This window comes from Eucalyptus grandis, chromosome 6 (genome assembly GCF_016545825.1).
Source record: "Eucalyptus grandis isolate ANBG69807.140 chromosome 6, ASM1654582v1, whole genome shotgun sequence".
In the NCBI taxonomy this organism is placed as follows: domain Eukaryota; kingdom Viridiplantae; phylum Streptophyta; class Magnoliopsida; order Myrtales; family Myrtaceae; genus Eucalyptus; species Eucalyptus grandis.
In genome coordinates this window covers 49,986,016-49,997,759 of record NC_052617.1, presented here as the reverse complement: position 1 = coordinate 49,997,759, position 11,744 = coordinate 49,986,016, and the positions used below count along the sequence as shown (strand labels likewise).

General features: G+C 37.7%; 1 protein-coding gene across 1 annotated transcript; it reads right to left on the bottom strand.

Moving 5' to 3' along the window:
• Window positions 1–4,454: 4,454 nt before the first annotated feature.
• LOC108960379 (protein ROLLING AND ERECT LEAF 2-like) lies at window positions 4,455–5,948 on the bottom strand. Its single transcript, XM_018875643.2, has 3 exons — window positions 5,538–5,948; window positions 5,065–5,288; window positions 4,455–4,869 (listed from the first exon to the last, which is right to left on the bottom strand). The coding sequence occupies exons 1-3, from the start codon at window positions 5,767–5,769 to the stop codon at window positions 4,642–4,644; spliced, it is 684 nt and encodes a 227-aa protein (XP_018731188.2). The 5' UTR covers window positions 5,770–5,948; the 3' UTR covers window positions 4,455–4,641.
• Between the last annotated feature and the right edge of the window lie 5,796 nt (window positions 5,949–11,744).

Sequence of the window (11,744 nt, the reverse complement as noted above, 5' to 3'; positions counted from 1 at the left end):
CTTGTGGAGTAGAGTGTTGAAAGGAATCTACTTTCCTACAAAGGGGATCTTTGGACAGCAAGCACAGCCTACGCCCTCATGGGGATGGCGGAGTCTTAATAGGCCGAGACACTATCAAAGAAAACATCAAATGGTCAGTTGGGGATGGTCAATCTATACGCATTCGGGAAGATAAATGGTTAATGAAAGGGGTCATTGGAGGTCACACGAATCAAATGTAACCTACGATGGTTTTTGAACTAATACAAACAAAGATGCCGAGAGAGTGGGATGCACAAGATTCAACAATTCTATACTCACAGACAATGAGGAAATTCTAGCTATCCCACCGAGCCCACAACCGCAAACTGATTCCCTACTTTGGACAGGTAATAATTCGGGGAAATATTCTGTTAAGAGCAGCTACAACAAAGCAATCTCATCAATCACAAATCACAACCACAACACGGCCTCATGTTCGTTTCGACCACCACGCACCTTATGGACCATAACTGGAGCCTTGCCGTGCCCCCAAAACTTAGAACTTTCCTTTGGGCTCTCGCCAAAACGCCCTTCCCACGAGAGAAAACCTATACAAACAAAAATTGTTAATGACCCATTATGCCTACTCTGTCACACGAAGGTTGAAACGTCTGAACATCTGTTCTTTCTATGTAAGTGGACAAAAGGTATATGGGAAGACCCAAATTGCAGAGGTATCAGTCCCACAAACAAGATCAGACGGACAGAACAATGGCTTATGGAAGCATTCCGAAAGCATACAGACATACCCGAAAGAGAATATACCGGTCTGGTTCTGTGGCATATCTGGAAGGCAAGAAACGAATGGATCTTTCGATCAAAAGCTCCGAAATCTACAGATCTCCTGCAAATTGTACAAGATCAGCACCTTACCCTGATCAGAGGAAAGAAAATCCAGAATCGCGCTAAACCTAATTGCAATTTACCTGGGCAATGGAAACCTCCTGATCGAAGTGAACTGAAGATGAATGTCAACGCTTCTTGGATACCGGGCGAGTTTTTGTGCTCTATTGCCGGTGTCGTGAGGAATTGCCGGGCAAGTACTCGAGGGCTTCACCGTACATGCCTAGGGTTTCTTCATCTCAAGAGGCAGAAGTTGAAGCCATCTCACACGGACTCTTTTATATCAAGGACTTACAGAAACGGCACGTGGGCGACTTTTGCAGTCAAACACTTCGCTGGATATGCGCAAGTGATTGTTCCCCTGCGGTTGACCAACTCTTGGGCCGGGCCGACATTCACTGTAATTTAAAAGAGAAGATCCTCCGGTGCAAACATGAACTGGATCAAATCAAGGGGCTATGGTCAACTACCGTACCCGAGAAGAAAATGGTGCCGCGGATTGGGTAGCACGAAATTTTCGTTTACAAAAGCTTCCGCTTAATCGGTGGATTAGTCCTCCATTGCCTTTATGGAATATTTTATGCTCGGACATTAGTTCTATTTCGCGTTGTAAGACTTTTATTAAGTGAGTAAAAATCGTGACATCTTTCGCCCAAAAAAAAAAAAAAACTAGCATTTAATCATCGCCTCGCCATTGACCTACGCCGCTGTCTCGGTACCGACTCCATTTGCAAAGGTCCAAAGGGTTCTAGAGGTCATGATTGTATTGTCTAAAACGAAAGGTGAAATTTCAAATAAAAACTCAAAGATGCATAATGTCTTTTCAAAAGAAAGTCTAGAGTAAACCTTATTTTAAATAAGACTCTAAAATGGCCAATTTAAGCTTAAAGAAGTCCTCAATCTTGACTTACCTAGCATGTAAGTGAAATTTTTTTTATCAGTGAGCTTAGAACCTTGTTCCGGATTGAGCTGGCCACTTTGAAATGTTATTTGAGACAAGATCCATTCTGACCCGCCTTTGAGAAAATAATATTTGAAATGTTCCTTAAAATGAATTCCATACACATGATCATTGATTAAGCAATTGTAACAATTTTAGTTGACCTTCAATATGTCGATTATACACTCATTGAAAAATATAATGCATCTATAGCTTCATCCTTTCCTTGATTAGTCATTTAAGAAGTACCTGTAAACAAGCTGCTTTTATTGATAAACCTTACAAGGCACTTATTCTCAAGTACTTAAGAATTTACAACTTTCTTTTGGATGATTTCTTCTAATTTTGTTTATCAAGTGACACATCTGCAGTACCCTAATTAATTTTTTAATCCTTTTCATTATGTTAACCGGCTATTGTAAAATAATAAGATTCACGCTAAACCTCAAACGAGGCACGGATTTCAAATCGGCGTGGCTACATCATGTATCGAGACAAGTATATCTAATATTTTTCCAGGGATATAAATTTGGGCGAAGTACAGGTGAGCTTGGGCTGGTCTCAGACGTGGGATCAAGTGGGTCCTACGTGGACCACACATAATAGGACGGCTCGGATCGACCGGGCTCAAATGTATCCGGAGCAGCTAACAACTTTTCATGGCGTTGGCGTTCTTCTTGTTTCTGTATTTAGGAGCGATTGGTGAGCGCCCGCGGCCGTTCGCCAAGGTCTGGCCGGGTTGGTTCCTTAAAGCTGCCGGATCAGGCAAGACAGGTACAACCACCCCTCCCCCCGGCCCAACCATGTTCTCGTCTCGGCAGCAGAAGCCATCTTCCTCCAACCGTCCCCAAAAATTGATTAATTTCTTCAATCTAACTCTTATAAGCAACTGAGTCTGATTCGTACATCATTATAGGATTCTTTAATGTCAGATTTGGCAAAAGCGTATCGTGCGACAATTATATCGAGTGAAGCTTTAACTCGATATCATTACAAATTACATGTATTATTGTTTCTTTTAAAATTGTGAACTTTGTATCATCTATATGTGGTGTTACGTCAAATTTGCAAATTCTCAAAATCATATGTTAGAGTATTTAAATATTAAGCTGCACCTTCATTTAACAATTTATATTTTCAAAATAGTTGGTGATGGTTTTGACTTTGAGCTTATTCTGCATCTTCTTACTTTGAAGTTGTCCTTAAAAGTAACTGTGGAATGTATTGACGATCTCCTATAAGGAAGGTTGGGCCGTTCGGGCTTTATAATTCTTTGAATAGAATGAGTCTCTCATGGCCTGCAAGCTCTAGGGCTTAGAAGATGGAAATGAATTTTTTTGCCATTATCAGTTAACCACAACAAAGTAACTTAAACCATAGGGGAATATCCTTAAGCCCTGAAGCATAGGGCTTGATATCATGGGCTAAGCAAGACTCGATCCAAACTAAAGTTTCATTTCGAGCCTGTATTTTACTTTTCTTTTACTGTCGGGATAAGTAAGTAGGCCATATTTTATATTTTTGTCGACCTCCAGGATATTTTTTGACTTGACCCAAAACAAAAATATAAAATAAGTAAAGCAAAGGGTTTAATTTAAAAGAAGAAGAGAAAAACAAAGTAATGGAAAACGCTGGTCCTTTTTTTGGTACATTGTTGACTCGAGAGGCGAGACATGGGAATTCCCAGAAATTCCAGGACAAGAGAAGTCGCGCGATTCTGGATTCCTAGGCACGCTCTGCTGATCTAGCACGCAATTGCTTTTGCGAACGGTTTGAATCAAACCAAGAATCTTTGTTTTCTCCTGTGTAAAAAGGTGGAAAGATCGCCGCGTTGCTGATCAATAACGTGTTGAGAAATCGAAGAATATTATTCCTTCCCAATGTGCAAATAGCTAAGCGAAAACTAGTTGTAAGAGTTAAGAATAATACAGAAAAAGAAAGTTGTGGAATTTTCTATATATTTTGATGTATATAAAAAAAAATACATGAACTGTTTATAAGTTTTATTAAACGACTATTTAAGACAACATATCAATCAAGACATTTGCGCAATTTTGAGAGATATAAAGAATCAATGGAATTATCAAACATAGCTGACATAGAAAATTATTTTAGAAAAAAATTCTAATTGTCTCTAATAGTAACTATGCAAGTATGCCCCACTTTATTCAAGTGGTAATCCCAAGTCATTGGCTCCGCTTTATGAACTCATTATTTATGTTAATCTTCTTAACTAGTCTTCAAAAATGATTATTCAAATCTTTTGCTCCCGCTAGAAGTAATTGAATAATCCCAACTTTTACATAATATAGGTGTAGTGCACGTATAAAAATCACACATTGTATTGCATGAATGCGTGTTGAGCGCACCTCGCCATTCGAAAATTCATATTTGATAAGCTAGTTTGATAGGGTGATTAACAATTTAGCTCAATATAGATTTTGCCAATTTTAATTCATCGACTCAAAAGAGGATTGAAAATTAATCTCATGCAGTGTCTAGCACAACTTTAAAAATAAAAATAAAAATCGGCACACCTTTTGGTCATAGATCATCTAGAGGCCAAGTAGTTTAGTTTAGCCCTTTGTTATTTTTAAACGTTGCGTGTGCGCGGGAGACCGTACGATCCTAGGAAAACAATGTCCCCTGCAATATATTGAGAGAGAAAGCAACTTCTAAATTGTCTCTCCTCTGTCCTCTCCCTCTGGTTTGCATTGAAATGGGAACAGAATGACAAATCAAGGAGCGAGACCATGAAGTTCTGAAAATAGACTGAAGTACCTTCTTGTAACAGATGTATAATGATGAAATTCACAGAGCTTTTCCTAGGTGTTTGCTTACCCTTTTAAAAGCTCGAGAATTTGAGGCTGCAGTTCGTCGTCACGAAGCTTCTCGATCTTTTTAGAAATTGACTCGGCACTGTGAATCGCAACCAAGATCCTTGCATATAAATCTTTCACGGTAGCTCTGGTTTTGTCCATCATGGGTCCATCATCTCCTCTGACACCTTGGTTTCTCAGATGTGTGCACTTCCTCTCGTGCAATTTTCTTATGTTGTCTCCAGCCTGACTTATAAGATTGAAATTATCAAGTCGAAATAAATGAAAGCGAACTAGATGAAACTAAGTCCCCAATCATAACATACAGATAATACAGAAATAAACTCAATTGTCAAGATTTCATCTTTTAACACGAATTAAGAAACATTTTGTTCATAGTAGCCAATCAAACAAGTGGAGTATTGACAGATGCAGCTTTACCTTAACTTCTTCATAGAGCTTCTTCTCCCATGCATATAGTCTTTCCAAGGTGAGCGAATGGCTTCCTAAAACAATCCCTCCATAGTCATCAAACAATTCATTTGTATACGCAGTCCATGTAGATGATCCCCTTGAACTTGAGGCCACCAGACGTTTGCATGAGGTAGGCTTAGATGAAGTTGATTGGTGCCACCTTAACGACTGGATAAGTTTTGTGGAATTTTCTGCATTAATATGAACATGAGAATCCAAGATCACGATAGAGAAAGGATTACGCAGCAAGTTCCCTCAACACTTACCAAATAAAAATGAACTAAGAAATTAGTCTGAAATGGATGCAAACAAGGTGACTTTATTCATGAAATGATTTTCAAGCTGCGTTCTGCTAATAGTTCAGTAGGAGACAAAATGGGTACTTGGGGATTGAAGTAAGATTTGATTCAGTAATATTGTGATGTAACAGCAAAATCTACCAGAGCAGAAAACCCCAATCTCATCTTTTATTTCCTCTAATCCAGATTGCAGATGCACTCTGTTAGCTTCCAACATCCTAGAGACATCCTTGCCAGAATCATAAGCCCTTATGAAATGGTCTTCAATGTCCTTCAATGCTTCCAAAAGCTCTCTAGCCTTCTCAGGCATGTCAATCACTGTTAAGCCCTTGTGCTCGCCCAAACAGCCGCCACCGCTCACCGCCTTCACCATTTCAACCGAACCACTATCTTCCTTAGCCTCCCCTCCACTCACAACATTCTCTTCAACAACCACCACCTTTTTCTCTTCTTCAACCCCTTCTATGGCATGAGGCCGGACGTCATGAGTGGGAACAGGGACGCAATCAAAGAATGCAACTCACAGAGATGCCAAAAGTGACCTTCTAAACTTCCAATTCTTATTTTCATGGGCAGATGTTCCCACCATACGCCAAACTTACAAAGAGAGAATTCGAAAACCAACAAGAAAGCAAAGAAAACGAAGACTTAGAACCACAGACTCCAACAAGGGAAGAACCCAGGCACGAAAAAGGCCATAACTTGAGGGCCCCATCTTGTTCTGTCTCTTGAGCTCCGCGAAGACGTTCAAAAGATCGGATTTTAAGAGCCGAGCGAGGCTTGTGCCGAGGACGTGGTTCAACCCAAGAGTGGATTTGGTCAACTTGAGGATATCGCCAGCATTGCTCAAGGACTAACCTGCTCTTGTGAAGGGGACAGATCCGAACCCGCACCGTTCCAGAACCAGCTTGAGTGCCAGCTACATTCGGAGCATCTAGAGGAAACAGATCCGGAACGATCGAGATACCTTCCTCGTTTGAGAGCGAGATCAGATCGAGAGGAACTCTAGAATGCGAGGAGCAAAGAAGAGGGCAGCGGCGGAATCAACGAGACGGCATAGTCGTCAGCGGTGGCAGCAGCGGTGGTGGAGTTGACGACCGGAGAAGTGAAGAGTCTTGTTTCATGTTTGGGTTTGGCGTGAAGTGAAGAGTGTGAAGACTGAAAAGTGAAGAGTGTTCAGGTTTGGAACTTTGGGTGAGAGGCCAATAATGTGTTTGGGCTAAACAATGTTTTGACCCTAATACTACCCGAAACATATTTGTTTTCTTGTTTCATAATAATTACCCGAACAATTTTAAGACCTGAAACATGTACTCAACTTGTTTCGTGTTTGGTTCGTGTTCGGGTCGGGTCGGGTTGGGTTTTTGGACACACCTAGTTACGTGGCCTTCAACTTGGGCACAACCACTAAGTCTTGGACATGGCCATTAGTATCTGGCATAGGCATCAATGTCTCGAGCTCGACCTTTATGGACCAATGTCTCGGCACCTATAATTTGGATGTGAGAGTCGATACCCCGCACACGACTATTGAGAACCTAGGCATGGCACGGGTTCTGGGCCTAGCCTTGAGGGACCTTGGCCCAACCTCGTGGACTCGGGCCTAACCATTGATGAACTAGTGTAAGCCTTCATGGACCCAAGCCCACCAATTAGTTACCTCGGGCATGGTTGCCTATGACCTAAGCATAAACATCAGGATCGTGGGCATGGCCATTGGGATTTGAGACCTAGGTGCTTGGGACCTGAGAATGGCTATCACGGTCCCTACCCAAGCACCAAGATCTTGGTCCAAGCATCAATGCCTTGTCGTATTTCGAAAAATGAATTCTAACTTTTAAAAATAAAATATATATTTTTAAATTTAAGTGTAATTTTTCTGTTGACTAGAAAATGTTTTTCTATTGACTCATCTTCTTAAATAATTGAAAGGTCGGAAAATGGGTAAAACATTTTCTGACAATATATTTTTCCGTGATGAATAGAGCCTAAATCCAAATAGATATTGGTGTCTTACACGCTAAATATAGATAGACTCAAAAGTGTATACTTACATTTTTTTCTACAAAGCCCGTCCGTAGAATATGTTATTTAAGTTATATAAACTTTATTTTTATCACAAAAGCCCACTTTAGATATATGGATAAATTTTAGGCACGTCAATATCTTGCTAACCTCACAAATAGGATTCTATCCATAAAAAAAGGTTAATACCATGAAAAGTACCAAACTGGTACATCTATTATAGTTTTCATTAATTTTACCGTCAAATTGCTGAATTAAATAACACATGATAGTTGATGAGTGTATTTTTTAGGGTTTTACCCTTCATTAGTCATAGGTATATCAGTTTGTAGTTTTTTGCAGTATCAATCCAATTTAATGGAAATCAATGAAAGGTAAATTTGTCATAAATGTATTAGTTTGAAGTTTTTTGTGGTTAAAAAAAATTAGTTTTTGGTAAATTTTTCACAAATGTATTAATTTGAGGTTTTTAGTGGTAAAAAAATTAGTATGAGGATAAATTTGCCACAAATATATTAGTTTAGAGTTTTCGTGGTATTAGCCCTTAAAAAAGAAAAAAAAAAACTCATAGACCATATGTAAGTCTAAATTTAAGTAGTTGCCTGATCATGAAATTATTTGGCATTCGATAATGTATGGAATCGATAAGTAATCCACACACATATTTATTGTTCTTTACTACTAAGCCCTTCTCGTAAGGCTTTATATTACGTGTGAATTCTCAATTCAAATGATACACACAAGTTGATTGCTCTTTAGCTCATGCCCTGATATGTACTCATTGATGAGTGTACTTTTTAGGGTTTTACCCTTCATTGGTCATAGGTATATCAGTTTATAGTTTTTTGCGATATCAATCCAATTTAACGGAAATCAATGAAGGGTAAATTTGTCATAAATATATCAGTTTGAGGTTTTTGGTGGTTAAAAGATTAGTTTTTGATAAATTTTTCACAAATGTATTAATTTGAGGTTTTTAGTGGTAAAAATATTAGTATGAGGATAAATTTGCCACAAATATATTAGTTTAGAGTTATTGTGGTATTAGCCCTAAAAAAATAAAAATAAAAACTCATAGACCATATGTAAGTCTAAATTTGAGTAGTTGCCTGATCATGAAATTATTTGGCATTTGATAATGTATGGAATCAAATAAGGAATCCACACACATATTTCTTGTTCTTTACTACTAAGCCCATCTCATAAGGCTTTATATTACGTGTGAATTCTCAATTCAAATGATACACACAAGTTGATTGCTCTTGAGCTCATGCCCTGATATATACTCATTGAAGAATTTTCTAGATGCCACCATATCAATGATTAAGTAGTTGTTAGCCATCCTATGTAACACATTGCCACGTTAGTAATTTTTGGTAAAAAAAATGACAAAGGATTATTTTGAAATTTGGCACAAAGGTTTAAACTAAATTGGTAAAATTTAAAAGTTAAGAATTGAATTGACATCTATATGATAGATGTAGAATTGATTAGATAATTTTCCCAAAAATTTCTGCCAACTCCTAGATATTCATTGAAAATCCTTCATTTTTTGTTTATGTGATATCAACATATATGAGATTGATTTTTTCCCTGCTCAACTCGTTGAACATGATTAGTTGGTTTAATCAGCCAATTGTAGGCCGCATTTGTGTTAGGTAGATTAGGTATAGTTGAGTAAGTCTCTAGTAATTTCATGGTAATGACCCTTCAAGCAAACAACAAAAAGGCAAGATAAGAATATCTTCATGTGAACGTCTGAATTATTTAAGAAATTTCATCAATAAAATTTTGGTTCAACCAATATTTTTATGCATGCAGTTCTGGTAAGTACTAGCCTGTTTGGTAATAATCTAATATATTCTGATTTTACTTTCTTTGACTTTCTTTGAAGTGAAAAATAAATCTTTCATTTGAAAACAACGTTTGGATGACTGACCATAGGTTCAGAAACAAAAACCAACTCAGCATGATGATAATTACTATTGTATTTCATAATCAAACTGCCCATTTAAATTAAATTTATTTATTGGGAAAAGAAACTTGGTGCCAGATGAGTATAATGTATAATCTACTTACATTTTTCATTTCGAATTTAATAATTAAAATCTGCTTGGATTTTGTCATCAATATGCCATTGTCCTGTAATTAAAAAATAAGTAACAAATCAATGTGCTGCTTTTAAATTTTTTCGTCTTTGCTAGCTTGAACTTCTAACTAGTTGATTTTATATCAGCTGCATTGAAAGATATGCCTAGTGCAATTGAAAAAAAACATAGTTAGAATTTACTAATTTATGACATAGTTTGTAATAGGGAACTTTAAATATAGCTACAATCTGGTGTAATGAAGTATTAATTTTCTGAAGAAACATTTACATAGGTATATAATAAATTGATCGTTTTTGCTGATTATTAGCAAATACAAAAATACGTAAATTCAAACGGCACCTTAAATATCATTACTTTTGACTGAAAAGTAGTATGGAGCAATACGTAGAATCAAAAGTTATAGCTAACATTTACACTTTATAAATGTCGTTGATTGAAATGATCTTGAATAAGCAATTTTCCTGTAGTGTAATTAAACACCATTTTTAATTAAAAAATGTTTAAGCAAGCTAAAACAAATCAATCCATTTTATTTTTTGTATTTAAGGTGAAATCAAGAAAAAAAAAACCGAAGGATACCCCACTAACAAAACAATCAGAGTCACAAAAAAAATGAAAAAAATGCACCCATGCGGCCATATAAGAAGTTTCTCTATGGTAGGAGGATGAAAATAAAATAAAAAATTATTTAACCAACAGGGTCCTCGACCTAGTTCGAAATGCAGGATATGATTGTACAAGTCCTCGAACTCCTACTACTATTAGGATAGTAATCCATTAAGAAGTTGAAAAAGGAAAGTAGTTGGAAGCAATCAAAATGTGATGATCAACTCTTAGATTTCCTTTTTTAATAGAAAAAAGAATTAGTGAGAATCCTACTCGTTTTCAGATAAAAACAAATAATATAAGTTTGTGCACATAAGACTCAAGTTCATTCTCCTAGTACTCCTCCAAAATTCCAACACAACCCAAATATCGGAACTCCTCTTGAGTCCCTAACCCTTCCATCATCAACAACCAAGAAAATCTGAAGTTTTCACCCCATTCATCGATGGCCACAAATATTCGCATCCGTGCCCAGATATGCCGTCGGAGGGCAAATGGGGATGCATTACCTAAAGAGCACGAGCTCATCTGTTGATGAGTTCACCTGCGTTTGTCATATCACTCTTGATTGATTCAACTTTCGAATCAATCTCGAACGTCAGATGAAACAAAGATTACTCTGCCAATGTTATCACATCATCTTTGGTGTCGTCACTGAAAACCCGTCATGACGTTACCATGAAATGGCACACCCGAACCTTCTCGTGCTAAGAATGGCCGTGGAAGCCGAGAGACTGCGGAGTGCAGAGGACCAAGCTCTACTTGCACTTGAGGAAGATACCGGTCCGTATGGTCTTGGAGGTTTCTGTCCATCAAAGAGAGCAAAGGGAGAAGCAGGCGGCCCCCTAGGGAATCGATGGAAGTTTCCAATGCCTTTGAAGCAATCCCGACGAGTTGAGCAGCCATTGACGCGCTTGAGAAAGCAAAGCTCCTCGAGGTTTTGGATTATGGCGATGGATGGGTGCGTAATTTGCAAGGAGGAGATTTCGCGTGACGAAGAAGTTGTGCGCATGCCATGCAAGCATATATGTTTCACCATGAATGTGTCGTTCGGTGGTTGAACGAGAGCAATTTGTGTCCACTATGCCGTTTTCAGATGCCCACGAGATCAGGAGACTTGTGATTGAATTAAACATTTTATTATGTTCACCGTCAATGATTTACTTTTTCCCCGCGATGGACGACAGTTGCAGTCAATCAACGGGCATAAATAGCATTCATTTTATTGACTACGATACCAAAGTGTATGATTATTCTTTCCCTGTCCGACTTTCATATCTTAACATGATTAATGGTCCTTGATCGTGAGCTACCAATTTATTATTAGCAATATACATTTATGTTTTTCGAAATTAGGGCAAAGTTAGCAATATGAAATTCGGACTTAGTAATCGCTATTTGAGCAAATTATTAAAATGGAGCATACGAATTAGATCCATAAGTTTAAAACCTCTTGTGCTCAATAAAAAGGTACAATTAGCGCTTAGACCTTATTTCTGACATTGTTTGTAATGCGGATCTTCAAAAAGACTATAATTTGGTGTAATCCGATATTACTATTCATTTTGAGGAAACGTTTTAATAAATTAAAAGTAAGTTAATCAAC